The sequence below is a fragment of the Parasteatoda tepidariorum genome, chromosome 7 (assembly GCF_043381705.1).
Source record: "Parasteatoda tepidariorum isolate YZ-2023 chromosome 7, CAS_Ptep_4.0, whole genome shotgun sequence".
Lineage (NCBI taxonomy): Eukaryota > Metazoa > Arthropoda > Arachnida > Araneae > Theridiidae > Parasteatoda > Parasteatoda tepidariorum.
The window spans coordinates 72,051,886-72,069,039 of record NC_092210.1 but is presented as its reverse complement, the minus strand read 5'-3'; the positions used below and the strand labels follow the sequence as shown (position 1 = coordinate 72,069,039).

General features: G+C 28.1%; 1 protein-coding gene across 40 annotated transcripts in view; it reads right to left on the bottom strand.

Moving 5' to 3' along the window:
• Positions 1–4,342: 4,342 nt before the first annotated feature.
• The window catches only part of LOC107436216 (ELAV-like protein 2), a 61,312-nt gene continuing 48,500 nt past the window's right edge, over positions 4,343–17,154 (bottom strand). For 6 of the 40 annotated variants that reach the window (XM_016047840.4, XM_071183595.1, XM_071183592.1 and 3 more), the window contains exons 4-7: positions 16,373–16,538; positions 13,806–14,064; positions 8,119–8,166; positions 4,708–6,528 (exon numbers count right to left, since the gene is read on the bottom strand). In XM_016047840.4, the coding sequence (XP_015903326.1) occupies positions 6,207–6,528; positions 8,119–8,166; positions 13,806–14,064; positions 16,373–16,538 (795 nt within the window). In that variant the 3' untranslated portion in view covers positions 4,708–6,206. Of the gene's footprint in view, positions 6,529–8,118; positions 8,167–13,805; positions 14,065–16,372; positions 16,539–17,154 lie in introns of all 40 variants that reach the window. The other 34 variants (XM_071183604.1, XM_071183607.1, XM_071183599.1 and 31 more) reach the window with 9 other exon arrangements.

Below are 17,154 nucleotides of genomic sequence, written 5' to 3'. Positions count from 1 at the left end.
AAATATTAGTAAAGTATTGTAACTTCTTTAGGGGACATCTTTTAAAATATATATGATTGAACCAGTCTGCTGCGTTCTTTAGTAATGCCCATGACAAAGTGAGAAAAAGATCAGTCCTCACAATTAGGGATATAAGTCACATTTCCAAGTAACAATTTTTTTTTCATTTGTCCTTCAAACAAGCAGTGCGGGGATATAAATTAAAAGATTGCAACTTATAAAGTGGCAACCACTCATATATTTAAAAAAAAATTGTCATTTGTGCAGTGTAAAAGTTTTCTTCCTCACTTAATTTTTTTTCCCCATCAGTCCTCCATATCGCCCAAACATAACTAGTCAACATTTTTGCTTCTAGTCTACTTCTGTGCGGATACACGAGTTTGTGAACAACAATAACAATAATTTTGTCTTCCCGCGGAATGACTTTTGCTGACTCTTTCTTGCTGACTCATATTTGCGACATCTTTGAAACAAAGGTTCTTCCCTCTTGCTCACATAAAAATCTGACTACTTTTCTTTCACGGAAAATTCCAAAATGTTTAGAAAAACATATTTTTCATAAAATCTTTCCAACAATTATTTCGAGTTAATGGATAAAATCATTCTAAATATGATTTATGGAGCAATGAAAGTGTTCTCAAAACACCGCCCTGAACCAGTACAATCTTCTGAATCTTTGCCAAAAATGAATTTCAACGGATTTACAATAGCTTGGGCTCGCAATTGAATATTTGATCGAGAGATCAAGGCCTAAAAAAAAAATAATGAATATTAAAATGGAATCGATATCGATTAGAAATTTTCACCTGGTTAACGACAATCATTGCTCCTTACAATCGTTTATACTATCGCATAGAACTGAATCGAGACTGCTTTCCGAAATATGACGTAAAACTTTACAAAAAAAGTCATTTCAATTGTGCTTTTAATTGAATTTGAGTAATGAAATTTCGTAGGCGTATATGTGTTTTCTCAATTAATTAATCATTTACAAATCCCACTTTGAAAATCCGACTGAAAGAGTCATTTTTGACAAGGATTCAAAGAGTGTATGATTAAGGGCGGTGTTTTGAGCAAACTATTTTCTAGCACAAAAAAAAATTATATTGCAGTCAAAATTTCGGATTGCAGTTCTATGTTCTTTTTCTTATCCTTCACGTGAGTAAGTTCACAAAAGTTTGAGCCGCAAGTTCTCATTCTTATAACAATATTATATTATTGCCTATGAAAGTTGGCGTCACTTCTTTATTTCGTCAAAATATGCTCGAAACGAAATATCAAAACTACATAACTGGGACCAGTATCATCACATTTTGGTGTAGTACTTAGACCGACATCATTTAAAAAAAACTGTTAATTTAAAAATCGACAGTCATTTTCTATCCCAGATGAAAAAGGAATGGGATTTAGAATGTTTCTGAAGTGGAAATAAAGATTTAAAGAAGTAATTTTCCATTTAAAATAGCACAATATTAATTTACGAAATATCACAAATTGTTAATTTCAATTTTACATTTTTAATTTGGTAATATAGTAATGGCAACGGGCAAGAAATAGGCAATCATCAAGGAACATTAGTTCAGAATCGTTGGTGCAATATCCTTTATGGCTATACCCTGCGCGTTCAACTCGTGGTGACTTTTTATGCATTCCGATTTAAAATAAAATGCTTATTTTGAACAAGCAGATTAGAAAATACAATTTTGAACCCATCGATTAATCAAAGAATAAAAATCCGTGGAATATAACTTTATATAAGTCAACCACTTTATGGGAATAATATTAAATAGTATAACCAAAGCAGGGTGGTGAAATAATTTTGAATTGAGTGTTCTTTTAATCGAATAATAGCTTATCAAAATGTCTAGTTACATGATTTTAATAACCCAGTGTAACGACATGTGAAACACTCTATCTCTTCCCTTGAGTTTATCAATTTAGATTCAATCAATTTTTAAGTTTAGTTCGATGCTTATTTAAAGTTTAGTTCTATTTCATTAACTTTAGAAGAGTCTTAAAAATTAAGTGCGATGAGACTCTTTTAGTTTATTTTCCATGCCATTATTAAAAGAGGAATCATTTGATCGATCTTTTATTTTCCCGAATTTTCTCCACCACTGACGCATTTAATTAGTTAAAATTTAATATGATTGGTAAAAAAATTTATTGCGTTATTACTGCTCGGAACTACTATATTTCCACACATATTCAAATTTTAAATAATTATTAAGCAAGATAAAAAAAATACTGACAACTTTCAGATGAATAAAGGTTTCAAATTAACTTATTAAATATTTAAAATAGAATGGAGAATAATCTTAACCCTAGTTTTTCTAATATAATTAGTATGACATGTGATTATAGCTGATTTATTTCAAAATTATTTATGTATTATTAGAAAATAATTAACCGATTAAAAATTAACCATTTAAATTTTTCATCTAGGATAAATTCTACACGGTTACAGTGTAAAATGCATTGTCATGACAATATCCTTAATAAACGATCATCATTGTTATTGTGATGTATACGAACAAGAATATATATAATATATGTATTTATATATATATATTTCTAAATATATATAGAGAGAGATTCGTTCATATAAAAATTGACTTTTTTAGTTTTTCAAATTATGTACTGAAAAAAGTCTCATAAACGTTTAGCAGAAATCGCGAAAGTAGTGTTTTTTTTAACACAAAAAAACACTCTCTTTGTAAGCACCTGCGAAATTGATAGACCGAGCACCAGCAAGGATGTCAAAAAATGTTCCTTTGTAGCAAAACTATAAGAAAGGGAAAATCACACAGATAGAGAACACATTTCAGGAATTCCTACTTTAAAAGACACGGCATTTCAAGTATTTCGCAATTAGAATAAATCGCATTTCTTAGTAACGTTATAAAGATTTACGTGAAATAAATTCGTCTTTTATCATCGATTTATTATGATTTACTTTCTGATAAATTCGAACTTAAAAATAGCATCAAAATCATTAACAAAGCCCACGCACTTGACGTCATAATCGCGCAAATTTCAGTAGCGGAAATTATCGTCAGGTACGAGAATCGGGTTTGTTAGTTCCGAATAACAAAATCGCATACTGTGAACAGCCAACTAAGCCTTATTTGCATGAAACAGCATAAGTAAGGTTGTAAAATTCAATAAAACGTTGCGTTTACTTTTGCAAATTAATCTACAGTGTAGAATAATTAAAGTACACCACATCTTTAACGTCACATTAGCCATAAAATATAATTTAATCTTTGTTATTGAGTAATTACTATGTTTAGTATGAAAAGTATATTAATTTCGTTCGGCTTCAGACTTGGTAATGAGCAGCGATGGAAGTAAATACGATGTCCAGATTGCGAAATACCTGAAATCTTCATAGTCAGAGAAAAACATGGAGACAAATGCATATTTTGAACGACTGTTTTAGAACTACTACTATTCAAATCCCTTTGACTTCACAGTGGATAGGACATGAAACACTACCTTGTATCAAAAATGTTTTCGATTGGTACGACCCGCATATGTACAATTTTCAAATACATATTTAGTTATATATATACTATCTTCAATACGTGCCACACTTGATTTAATAAATTTCACGGTAATGGATGCATTAATCCGATTTTGCAATGGTAAATATAAAAAAGACAAGCTATTTTTTTTATGAAAATCCCGATTGAAAAGGGCTGTTAAAAGTATAAAAAATTTTTAATATACAAATAGTACTTAAACTTGAAGGGACTATTTATAATCATATTTCAGAGGGTTGCGTAGCAACCCTAAACTTTAAAGAAACAGTAAGTTAGTGTTAAGAACAATACGCAATTTATTTTTGGTTTTAAATAACTAACAGTCCACTTTAATAAGATTAAAACAAATTTATGTAATTTTCAAATCGGTAGTTGTAAATCTGAGTACAAAAGTATTCAGATGTTAATACTCACAAAAGAGTTATATCTTAATTAGACATGAATGTTATTAATTCAAGTGAAGTACATTCAAGTGTAAACCTCAAGCAATACCCGAATCCTCAAAACAATTTATAAAGCGCGCATCATAAGCCTTTTGTTTGAAACAACAGACATGTGACCAGTTATGAGAGCTTATAAAGTACAGTACACGTATGTACTTCATACACATTAAATCTTTCAAAACAATGGAAGATCAGTCAATTGTCATATAAAATTGATTGGTTATTCATAAATGAAATTATTGAATTTATCATTTTTTCCGCTGAACATTCGCTATTCGCAAATCGCCAGGTTTGTAGTTATATATCAAAGTATTCCATTAAGTCAAGTCACATCAGAAAAGTTTAATAATTGAATTTTTTTTTATGTCAAATTAGTAACTATTTTATTTTAATGAAACACTTCCACTAGGTAATTTTAATGTTTCAGATTTAATTTTACGACTCTTGCTAAGTGCTTCTCCTGAAATTATCCCAAATTACAACTTTCAATTTAAATTTTATGAAATTTCAAATGTTTATTAGCCTTTAATAAACACGCTTTAACATATCCAAATTGATTAATAATTATTTTTAAATTTTTGTACTATCAATGAATAAATTATGTTAGAGAATATTCTTTTAAAAATTTCGATAGGTCTTAAATTTCAAAAATTAGTTTTAAGTCTTTTTTGTTTTATATTCATGTAGTATTTATTAGTTTAACTATGCAGTTGGTAATATTTCTTTTCCTTTTTCAATAATTTTTACAAAATAATGCAAGATAAAAATAAATATGTCTTATAATTAAATTTCACATAATAAATGACATAATTATATTCTTAAAATTTTCACATTATCAAATGTATAAACAATCATAAAAGGAATTATTGTTCATCACATCGATTAAAATCCTAAAGTAATCAGTTAATAATAATTTCTTAGGGTATTATCAGGTTATGAAACGCATGCAAACTTAAAACACCATGCATAAAAATAAAATGTTTTGAAATAAAATATAAAAATTCAAACACAAAAATAACTAACTCAAAGAAAATAAGCAAAAATTTAATTTCGTTCAATTACATTGAAAACAAAACACAATCATGCAAAACGTTGTAAAGAAAACAAATCATAACTTAGGAGAAAACAAATCATAACTTAGGAGAAAACAAATCATAACTTAGAAGAAAACAAATCATAATATTAAAAGAAAACAAAGCTTAAAAATTAAATAGGTTTGAAAAATAATAAGGAACAAGCCATTTATGACTAGACATAATATTCGAATTAATTTTAAACCAATATAAAACCATAAAATGAACAAAGTAAATTTTTGAAAACTGGAATAAATAATATTCATAAGTTTTGTTTTAAAAATAATCATCACATTTTCTTCTTTTTATATAAAATATATAAAAATTTACAATAAAAATACGATGATGTATCCAATGCTAATATTAAATAAATATTCACAGTATGAAAGCTCTAAGAATAATAAATAAGAATTTATAAAAACATTTTAACAAATTAATATTTACAGGAATATATGAACAATGATTCTCAATAAATTATTCTTGATACAGAGATGATAATATTTAAGATTTAAGAAACGATTTCAGAATTATCTGAAAACAACAAGGTACTAAATGTGTAATATTTTAAAATATTTGTTTGACTAGAATAGATTTTAACTAAAATGTGTGCATTATTACAAAATGCAAAACTTGATTTTTCTTAAAAATAAAACTGCAAATTACCATAATTATCAAGAAATTATGGTACCGAAATTTCAGGAGAAGTATCTTTTAAAGTGTCTTTATATTTTCATGTTCATAAAATCCAATACGAAATTAGTACAATTTAATTAATGAATTTTTTTTTATTTTAAAAGTAGGATAGCTTTTTCGTATTTATTTTCAAATTAATCGCATTTTAATTTTATCTACCACATGATAAAATTCATGTTTAATAAATTTCGAATGAAATTCCAATTGAAATGATATTTCAGGAGAAAAATTCAATTATTTTATAAAATATAAAATGAGAGCCGCGAATTTTCTGCAGTTAAAATGGTAAAGAAATCTGATTTTTTTTCCCCTTTGTTTCGCATTAAATTTTCTTTCAGATTGTTTCGAATAAAAACTTAAGGAAATTAAAGAAAAGTTAAATTTTTTTTAAGTTATGTTGTGGTCGAGGTAGCGCTTTCATTAAACATTACAATGAAACCTCGATTGAAAGTTTATGATTTGCACTTATTTGTCTTGAAGGAAACTTGAAGTACGCGGTTTCCCAAGGTGTATCCATTGAGGCTTTGTATGGCCACGAGTGCTTCATCGTAGTTAGTCATGGTGACGAACCCGAAACCTTTGCACTTGTTTGTCTGAAGATCCCTGATGACCTTGACACTCTGTACAGCACCGAAAGGGCCGAAGAGTTGCCACAAGAGATTCTCCTCCGTATCTGGAGCCAGGTTGTAGACAAAAATGCACCAACCTGAGCCATTAATGGCAGTGCCAGCCAATAGCGGATTGGCTAAAAGATCCCCAGCGAGAGGAGAATACCTAAAGAATGAAAAAGAAAAATCTTTACTTCATTCGGGAAAATAATACGCATATGTCGCAGTATTTTCTAGTCTGCCTGATACTTTTTTTTAAGGTTGATTGCGATGGGTTTGAAAGTTTTTAGGCTAATTAGAAAAAAATTATTTAATGAGTCTGATTTATTTTGAACAGTACGCTATAAGCACGACTCGTGTAAATAGCCTTATTAAAGATTCATTGCAATAAACCGAGGCTAATTCAGTCAAAATGAGTAATATTTCGCATTTTTCCTTGTAATCATATAGGCTGATTGCATTATTGTCTAAAAATATCAGGCAGATTAGAAAATACTTAAGACAAGTGCAGTGAAAAGTGATATTTGCTGTGAACCGGAATTTTTAATTAAGTGCATACAATAAAATATATCATAAATGGCGAAAATTTATTAAGTAATATTTTGGTGCAATTTTTATGAAGTTTAGAAAAGTAAAAAAGAAATTATTAGCAATAGACTGTTATTATTTGTTGCGTTTTTTAAGTGATGTTGCATTTATATAAAGTTGTAATATCTATTTAAAAAAAAGGAAAGTGTTTTAAAATGTTAGACCAAAAAAACTTTTATTGAATCTATTTGAGTCCGATTATTTTAACAATAAAACAACATTGTACTTAAGATGTTAGACCTATGTGCCCTCTCACGTGGTCAGTTTCAATAAAATGATTGACATAAAACTGAATAATTTGAAAAAAATCGCTATAAGTTTGTGATAAATGAATACATCTTAATTATTTCAGTTTCATCAAAGGATTTCTCAAAATTGAGAAGTTACATTTTAAATTGAATCTCATAGTACTGTCATAAAATTATAAATATAGTTTCAAAAACAAAAATGAAGTGGTTTTTTTATATTTTAGTTCATTTATAGATTACGAACTAAGTTTTTGGCTAACTACTTTTCGATAATATAGGCTTTTTCCAAAATAGCCACAGGAACGAAAGTCTTAATCACTTTCTGTAAAAGAATAATAATATCAGAAGAAAGTAAAATGAATAAATAAGCAAGATTTTTCGTAAGTTAAAAAACCATTGGGGAGATTACTGAAACATTATTTCACCAAACATTTACTTAAACAAAATTTTTTTTTTACCTTACAGATTGTACTGTTAAAAAATATACAGATTTCAATCTGACAAAACTGCATCTTTTATATCCTTCATTTATCAGAAATAAATTATACAGCACATCATTACATGCAACACATATTATTAAAAGAAATAAGACTCACTCGTTTTATTTAAAGTGCGTAGATAAATGATCACAAAATTTAATTTTACTGTTAGAAACGAACCTCACACTTAACAAATGATACTATGGTTTCCAGAAGAAAAAAAAACATTTTTGCTGCTAACATAGGTTAATAATTAGCAAAGTTGCTCCAGTTTTTAATTAGAAAATATGTAGGTTTAATACTACAAAAACTGCTTAAAGGGAACTGCTTTTCGATCATGCCATCTTACCGGACAAAATTAGCAAATTAAACTCAGTATAAAAAAATTACAGTTTAATCGATAAAAAATAAAATAAATATATAAATCTCGATTGTGCCTACCCTCCGGGAATGCTCGGCCCTCCTGTTGGGGTAATCCTGGAGCCACTCCTGCAATGGTTCAATTTTTTATTACAAATTTAAATGTGAGTTTGTGATATCTTTATCTACAGATAGTCAAGAAGGAAAGAATACCATCGATAGGATATCAAATTCAAGAACATAATCTCACAGCAACATCAACATGTAATTCCCTCAATTTATATAACTCTTCACAGCAATTCCACTGTAAAGCTTTCTTTCTTTCTTCTTTTTTGAAATTCAGTTATTTTTGTTGAAATATTCATAAAGGGTATTTACAACATAAAAATTATACAAAAATAAATTGATGCCTAATTTCAGAAATACTCGATAACTAAAAATATTGTTAGTTAATGTTCTGAAAATGCGCAATGTAATAATGAATTGAATCCATGCAATGTTAAAGACATACAAAATAATCATAAAGCAACTAGGGCCATCAAATAAAACTTTGGTGAGTATACTGTCCTGGGGAAAAGGAAAAAAAAAGTTTTTATAAATGTGTTATATGCTCAAGAATGTCACGATTTTTCAGCTTTCACGGTTATGATTACGTAAACAGTATTTCAAAATTTTCAAATAAAAACACCTACTTTATTTCTTAGAAACATGTTCCTGACAGTAAAAGTATTAAAATGAAATTGGGACGATATTATTATGAAAAACAGTAGCACTTTTTTGGGCTGAATAATGCATTTCACAAATTTACTTCATATCATTACGCTTTCATAACATCGTTCAAAACATTTAATAAAGCATCTGTCCATAACTAAGATGTTGTAAACAACACATTTTTTTTCTTGTATCCCTACAGACTAGAAAACATTTATGAAAAGAAAAAGAATCAGTATCATGGGCGAAAAACATTTCAAATAGTTTCCTTGCTCCATCTTAAGATCTATAAATGCATTTAAGGCACTTCGTATGATCTAAAAGGGGTGCAAGATTTCAGGATAATTTTCAATGCATCAAAATTTTGTTTAATTTTGTCGACCTAATAACTTCCTTTTAAAAAGAATATAGACATAAACATAAAGAAAACAAACATAAAAAGATCAAAGTACCAATAGAACTTCTATTTTAAAATATGTACATGTAGAAGAAATTTAAATACAAATTTATAAATTAATTAAAAATTACAAAATATTTTTACATTGCAGTCAAAAAACTAAACTTGTTTGAAAATTGTATAAAGGAGAATAATTTAGTCTTATCTGTTATTTTGAATCTATCATTATCTGTCATTATTTTTCTAAGCATTAAATTCATAAAATAATGCTCAACAATATGGAATAAAGTTTAAAACAGCCGCGATTACTCAAAAAATTACAATCCAAATATCGAATGGTTAAATTTTCATTTCTGGAATAAACCCCAAATTAAACTTTTAAAAAACGAAATGAATAAAATATAATAATAAAAATGCAAAAAAACACACAGGTTTAATTTTTGACTGCAAAAGAAATAAAATCCATGCACTTAAAATAATTTGAAAACGTTTTCAGGTTCCGTCTCCAAAATTAAAATACTATACCTCATCCATAAACGGTAATAAAACCAATAAAACCTACGGTAATAAAACCAATAAAATAAGGAAATGCAAGAGAAAATATAAAGAGTGGCGAACGAAGAAGTTATGTATGGAAATGAAATTATACCTGATTAGGTAAAACAAGGCTAAAGTTTAACCAAGATATAAAAAAAAAGAGTAAAAAAAACATGCCACTATAAAGAAGATTATTCAAAGAAAGAATTGTTTTAATAAAAATATGATATTCAGAATGTCAAATAAGAAACAAAATAAATGCTCCTAAAGGAAAACATCAAGGGAAAAAACACTGTGAATGTTTAAAAAAAAGGGTTGTTTTTTTTTGTTTTGATTTTTGTATAAAATATTTATAAGTTGTTCAAAGTTGCATCAGGCAATTAAACTGGTATTGATGTTTCCCTCCAACTAACATAACTAGTAGTTCAATTGATTGTATTGAGCTCGCTTAAATATTGTTTTGAAAACTGTAGTGAGAATATTTTTTTATCGCAATTTTGTCACGGATTCCAAAAATACACATTTAGGGCAGTGATTACCACACACCTATAGTTTGATTATTTATATTCTTGAAAACTCAAGATTTATAAGTTAAGTAATTAATCAATAAAGTTGATTAACTAATAAAGCATTAAAGTTAATTAATTAGCTTATAAAATTTTACCAATTTTAAAATGTTTCTGGAGTCTTATTAAGTTAAAACTAATGTGAAATGCCCTGGTGCTTTATAAAATTTGAAACAATGTAAAATGCCCTTGGAGTCAAAAAAGTTCCGTTAATCTCAAAATATTTAGGGAGTTTTATGAAGTTTACTTCAATGTAAAATGCCTCGGATGACATATAAAATTTCAGACAATGTAAAATGTCTCCAACGTCTAATTAAGTTTTACCAATTTCGCAATGCGTTTGGAGCCTTATTAGGGTTGCACCAATTGGAAATGCCCTTGACGCCTTATAAAACTTGAGCCAATTAAAAATGTCCCTGACGTCTAATGAAGTTCTGCCAATTTAACAATGCGTTTGGAGCCTTATTAAGGTGGCACCAATGCGAAATGCCCTTGATGCCTTATAAAACTTGAGCCAATTCAAAATATCCCTGACGTCTAATGAAGTTCTGCCAATTTCGCAATGCGTTTGGAGCCTTATAAGGGTGGCACCAATGCGAAATGCTTCTGATACCTTAAAAATTTGAGTCTTCGTAAAACGCCCTTAATTTCATGTTAAATGAGCCCAAATTCGGAATGAAAATTTTATTTTTCATGTAAAATGAGCCCAAATTCGGGATGAAAATTTTATTTTATGTATGTAAAAATTTCAATGAAAGATCAATTTCTTTCTTAAATAAAAAATTCACAGTGATACCCCTTAAAATTATGTTCCAACACAGCATGAAGAAAATAAATAAAATCCCTAAATTACTGAAATAAAATATAGTACTGAATAAAACATAGATATCATAAAAAGTTGGAAAGATTTACTTTGGTCGTTTCGTGTCCAAAACTATGAAAACGTTTCCAATATTGAACAAAATATAATTCAGAGCTAAAGATTCCTTTGTTGTGGACATTCAGTGCAAAACTTAAGTGCTTAAACAGCTGAACCAATGATAACAGAATTCCAAAAACAACAAAATAAAATCATAATAGTTCCGAAAAAAATATGGGTCTGTTATAGAACTTAGAAAGAAAGTATGAATCCTGACCATTAAATGAAAAAATATTTTCGCACAATTGAAACGGAATTCTGATAAAACCATTAGTAATATTCCTGCTTTATACGAATCCCTTAAAATTTTGTAAATCATAAATTTAAAATCAAATTTTTGAATGAATCAAAAATAGTCCTATTTTTTATTGAATTTGTCTTTTATTATAATCTGTATTCACACTTTTTGAAGTAATTACTTTCATTTTTCAATTAAAATGCTAAGATGAAAATAACAAAACGGATATTAAATATGCATTAGATTTTTCCAAGTTCAATTATGGTTATAATTTAAGCACAATAAAAATTTTCAGTTTTTTTTCGCTAATTTAAATATATCTTGCGTGAAAAAATTTAGCTGTATGCAGAGTATTCTGTAATAACTGCCATTTATAAATAGTTTTATAATCCTTGTCGAAATTAAAATGAAAAAATACACACAATAGAGGCCACAGAATAATATTTAAGCGAGACAAAGACAAATTATGAAGCACTACTGAGTAAGGTGGGAATAAAACAGCAAAGGATTTTTGATTGCTTGAGAAAACTGAGGAGAGAGTATTAGATATCTTCAGGTTTCAATCAGCAATCAAAAAGGGTTTCGATGTTTTTTAAGCTTACCTACTTTCATAATTACTTGTTAGATTTCGATAACATTGTTGTATCTTCTCGCTTAGTTATTATTTAACAACCCCTAATGCGTAAACGTTCTTTTACTTCATAAATGATAAGGTTTCTAAAAATATAGATTAAGGGTGGTCATTATGAAAAAATCCTAATTAGAAGTCTGAATAATAACACACCTTTTTCTACAGTTTTCATTCATTGATAAAAAATAAAAAAAATAAATTAAAGATAAAAAAATTTGTAATGTAGCATCGTTCGGTAATGTAACAGCGCTGAAAACTTTAATAAATATACAGATGATATTTTCGTAAAATAAATCATTGTTCTTATCTTTCGAGAACCCTATCAATAATAAGAACTGTAAGCTATTAGTAGTTCGAAGTATTGAAATAAGAAAAGACATTTTTTTATAAATTTTATTCTAATAAAATAGTACGTAACATTCTTTCAGATTTAAAGCGCAAAGAAGAAATTTCAACACATGTAAAACCATTTAAAATAATTAATTTAAAATTTATAAAGGTACGATTCCAAAAAAAAAATGCTATGCATGCAAAAATTTGACATACTTTTAATTACATTTTTATATTTTAAAATTTATTTTAACAGCAATTCTATAAAGTTATACAATATATTTGAGCAGCTTTTTTTATTTTATTTAAACTATAAAAGCAAAATTCAAGTTATTGTGGAAATAAAAATTAAACTATTATAAATATATATTAATGTTATAATTAATTATTTTGAAAATAATATCGATAACTATTCGTAATTTTTTCTTACAGTTGTTTTTAATAAATGCAACAAATAAATTTATCTTTACTTACGAATGCAAGTCTATTTTCTTATCTTTCGAAAACAATAAATCGTGTTATTTATCAGTTAAATTATCTTAATATTACAAATAAAGTAAAGATATACCAAACTTTTAAATGAAAAACATAATTCATGAAGGTTAAGTCTCAATATTACAAATTTTAGTTGATAAATAATTATTTAATAAAACTGCGTGTATTTATATAAATTTGAAAAGCACACTTTTTGAATTAATTTTCTTCCATCTTCAATCAAAAAAAATACTTTTATTGTTAATTAATAACTATCATTTTATTCATTTTTAAAAAATCATTTTATAGATTTTTATTTTATTTGCTTTGATAAAATATCACTTTATTCTCTTTAGTCATTTTCTCTTTGAAAAAAATATGACTTATTTCACTTTGATATTATCCAATTTTTAAGTAAATATCACTTTAATCATTTTTATTTTATTCACATAGCATATACATATTTTTCAAAATTGCTAACCATAAAAGTAAACTCTTTTGTTTACTTAAAAAACACTTTATTCATTCTTATTTTTTGCCATAAATTTACAATTCAATTTTGGTAAGGAAATATTTAAAACATTCTTAAACTCAAGAAGAAGAAAAAGTTAGCATAAGCTACCGAAAAATATTAAACTAATTAATATATTCTTAAAAATGTATAAGGGAAAAAGCACCAAAAAACCAGCGGAGCAATAAAAGCTAACCAAAAAGTAAAAAAAAAAAAAAAAAGGAACGATCGAAACGAAACCAAACGATAGAAAAAGGAGCAGCAGCCAATAAAATTTCAGTTCATAAAAACAGAAACCAAAAACTAAACTGAAATAAATAAAGGCTGTGGTAAATATAATTAAATAAAACCTTTGATAAAAAGGAATCGACCGTTGTGAGTTGAAGGAAGCAAAAACCAATATGGCCGACTTCTTGTGTCCGTTTATGGATGAAGATTGACGGAGCCCTCGTACCTTGACGAAACGGCAGGAGTCACAGGTATATACCTGAAGCGGTTAGCAGGGTGGTGTATGGGCCCTGGAAACCTACGCTGTGGAGATAGGTAAGCAGCCAAGGGCGCCAGGGCCTTAACATTGTTGCTCGGGTTGTTGGCAAACTTAACGGTGATGGGATCAGTAGCACCCTCTGGTATTGTGTTGTTCAGATGTTTTATGGCACGTTCAGCTTCCATCCTTTGGTCGAACCGGACAAAACCTACACCTTTAGAGAGACCTACAAAAAAGAAAGAAAGAATACTTCATCAGTGATTTCAAAAAGATGAGACTGGCTTCAATCATTTAATTTCTGGTGCACGTGAAGTCACCGCAAAGACATAGTCATTACCAGTTAAATCTTGGCAATATATCGCAAAATTTAAATATTTCAAAATATTGCGATTACGATATTTTATCGATAGATAGATTCATCTATATGGATAATTATTGCATATTTATTTAATTACAATACCATACCATTTAATCACGTTTGTTATCGGCAACGGTAAATATCGGATATGATAATATCGCGAGCATTATCAATAACCATTTTTCCTATTATATATATATATATATATATCCAATTTTGTCAGNTCAACTGATTTTGCCCTCAGTTTGTATTTTATCATTTCTGCCTCTATTATTAATTATATATATATATATTGTAGGAAAAATATTTCAATTCAGAGTAAAATATCGAATACGTTTTTAAGCGCAATGCACATCAGCTTCGTAATAAACTTCTTATTACCACGGGACACCCCCTCCTACCCACACAAACACATATTTCGAATATAAGGCAGCAAAATAACACTTTTTTTTTCACTTGAAAAATGCAGTCAAGTTATTTCCTTTATAACTATCATATTTGACTTTTTCTTTAATTAACAAACTAAAGCATAGTTTTATAACTTGCATCCTTTTAATATTTTAAACGCGTTAAAACTGAAGTTCAATCTCTGATTATTATTATTATCGTTATTAGATTTTATGTAAACATCAACATTATTACTTACTTTATAAGAATCTTAACCAGTCTTCATCAACAAATAAATATGTAAACGATTTATTTTGATACAGTATTATCCAGTATTCAGTCCAATTTATTCCATTTCAACAAATAAAGATAAGAAAAAACTTTTTTTACAAATAAGAAAAAAAACAGACTTCTTTTACACTAACAAGACTATTAATCAAATAAAAGTATTAAACGCATCCTATTTATTAGTTCATTTCCCTAAGAGCTTGATTAAAGTTTCTCATTACTTTTTTTAAACGTTTAACTTGTGCTATTGTTATTAATTTGAGCGTCTTATAATTATTTTTACTTTTTTTCCTTACTCATTAAGCACATTATTTTCTTAAGCATCAAACTATGGACAAAGTAAAGCGAAACCAGCAAAAACGAATATTTGAGTAACGCGGAGTTATTTAGGTAACTATAATAGGTTTCTTTAAAGTGAAATTTCACTTCATAATTTAAAAAAAAAATTATAAATAACCAAATCATCATGCATAAGAACTCTAAAAAGTATTAAAACATAAGCAAAACATTTTAAATAATTTTGGAAATCATTCTATTCTTCTAAAAACACAATTATTTCGCTTTATTCAACAACAGCAACAACAAAAAAGGATATAAATATCATAACTGCTATCAAATGAATAAAAATATACACCACAATACAAAACTATACACAAAAATAAATGTTTATAAACTTACAAAAAACACAAAATTTTAAGTTACAGTTGTGATTTTAAGATCAATATAATTTTTTGATAATTCTAAAAAGATCTAAGACTTAGAATACTATCTTTTTAATCTTCGCGATTTATAGAATTGCATTTTATTCTGACTTGGATTGATTTTTATGACTGTCTGATGACGATCTATGAATAAAAGGATTAAAATATTAGAAAACAATTCGTGTCACAGTTGCAAAATTTTATGACAATTTGTAATTTGATAGTTCGGATAGGTATAAAGTTTCCAACATTATGTGTGCCTAATGCTGCATTCAAAGTCTGAATAATGCACTCACACTTAGAATGGCTCTAAATAACTAAGTATTAAATTTTTTTGAATCAAAATCAAATATCGATATTTTTTTAAGTTAAAACTACATTTCTTTTGATGGCTTGAGAATAATCTTTAAAAAAAGGATCATAAGTTATGACAGCAAAGTTTTGTGGAAAGTTGTTATTGGTACTTCTAAAAGGCCTTGGAACATTATTTTCTTCCAAACCACTATGACCTGCGGAATTACACTCTTTTCAGACTAGTAACGATTCAAAAGAATTAAACATTAAATCATTTTTAATTAATTTTAAATTTCATTAATTAAAATAAGTTAGAGCAACATTTCTTTCAATGCACCATTTGATAAAGACTATGGTTAGATAGCTGTGTTTTTTGTAGATAATCTAGAGATATTAATTAGAAGTTTGAATAACTACGTTTATTTTTCCAAGCCTGTCGAACTTTGTACAGCGTAAAAAGTTTGTTAAGATTGTTGATGATATAGAATGTAAAAGATATTACTGACCGCCACTATTACCTGTGATGTTGTCGCATAGAATTCTGGAGGTGATAATGCGCCCGAAGGGGGAGAACTGAGCCTCTAGGTCCTGCTGGGTGAAGGCCTTTGGTAGGCCACTCACGTACAGATTGGCACCCTTTATGGCTTCGCTGCTCGGACGGGCATACGACACCTGAAAAGAAAAACAAAATTGTCAAGTTTTACAACCACTAATGTATAATTCAAGTTGCTTCGAAAACAAAGAATTAGGCCTTATATAAAGAAAATAATTATATTCAATGGCCGACCGGCCAGTGTAGGGGGTAGGGAACTGTCCTTGCATCAGAAGAAAGGTCATGGGTTCGAATCCCGAGCAAGGCATGGATGTTTCTTTCTGTCTGTGTGTGTTCTATGTCCTTTCTCCTTTGTGTGTGAATGTGTGTGAATGTGACCCGCCCTATAAACGGGTTGTGGTTGTGTGAATGGCGTAACCGAAGTTGAATTCCTGGCCGTAGATGGCGCCACTGAAAAACAGGAACAATCGCACCCCCACTGCCTAAACAGGCATACGACAAAAAAAATTATATTCAATTTCGAATGTTGACATAATAACCAAGTAATTAAGGATATTTTTCAAAGCTCTTTCGCGAAATATTTCTTGAGTGTCTGAAAATCAAAGAAAAGCTTTAATGTTGAACTATTTATGCTACCTTAATGAAAGATATTAATTAGACGTTAAAACGGAAAAATATTCAAAAAAATTTTTTTACTTTTCTTACAAAGAAAAGCTTGCCACTTGGGCAGGATTT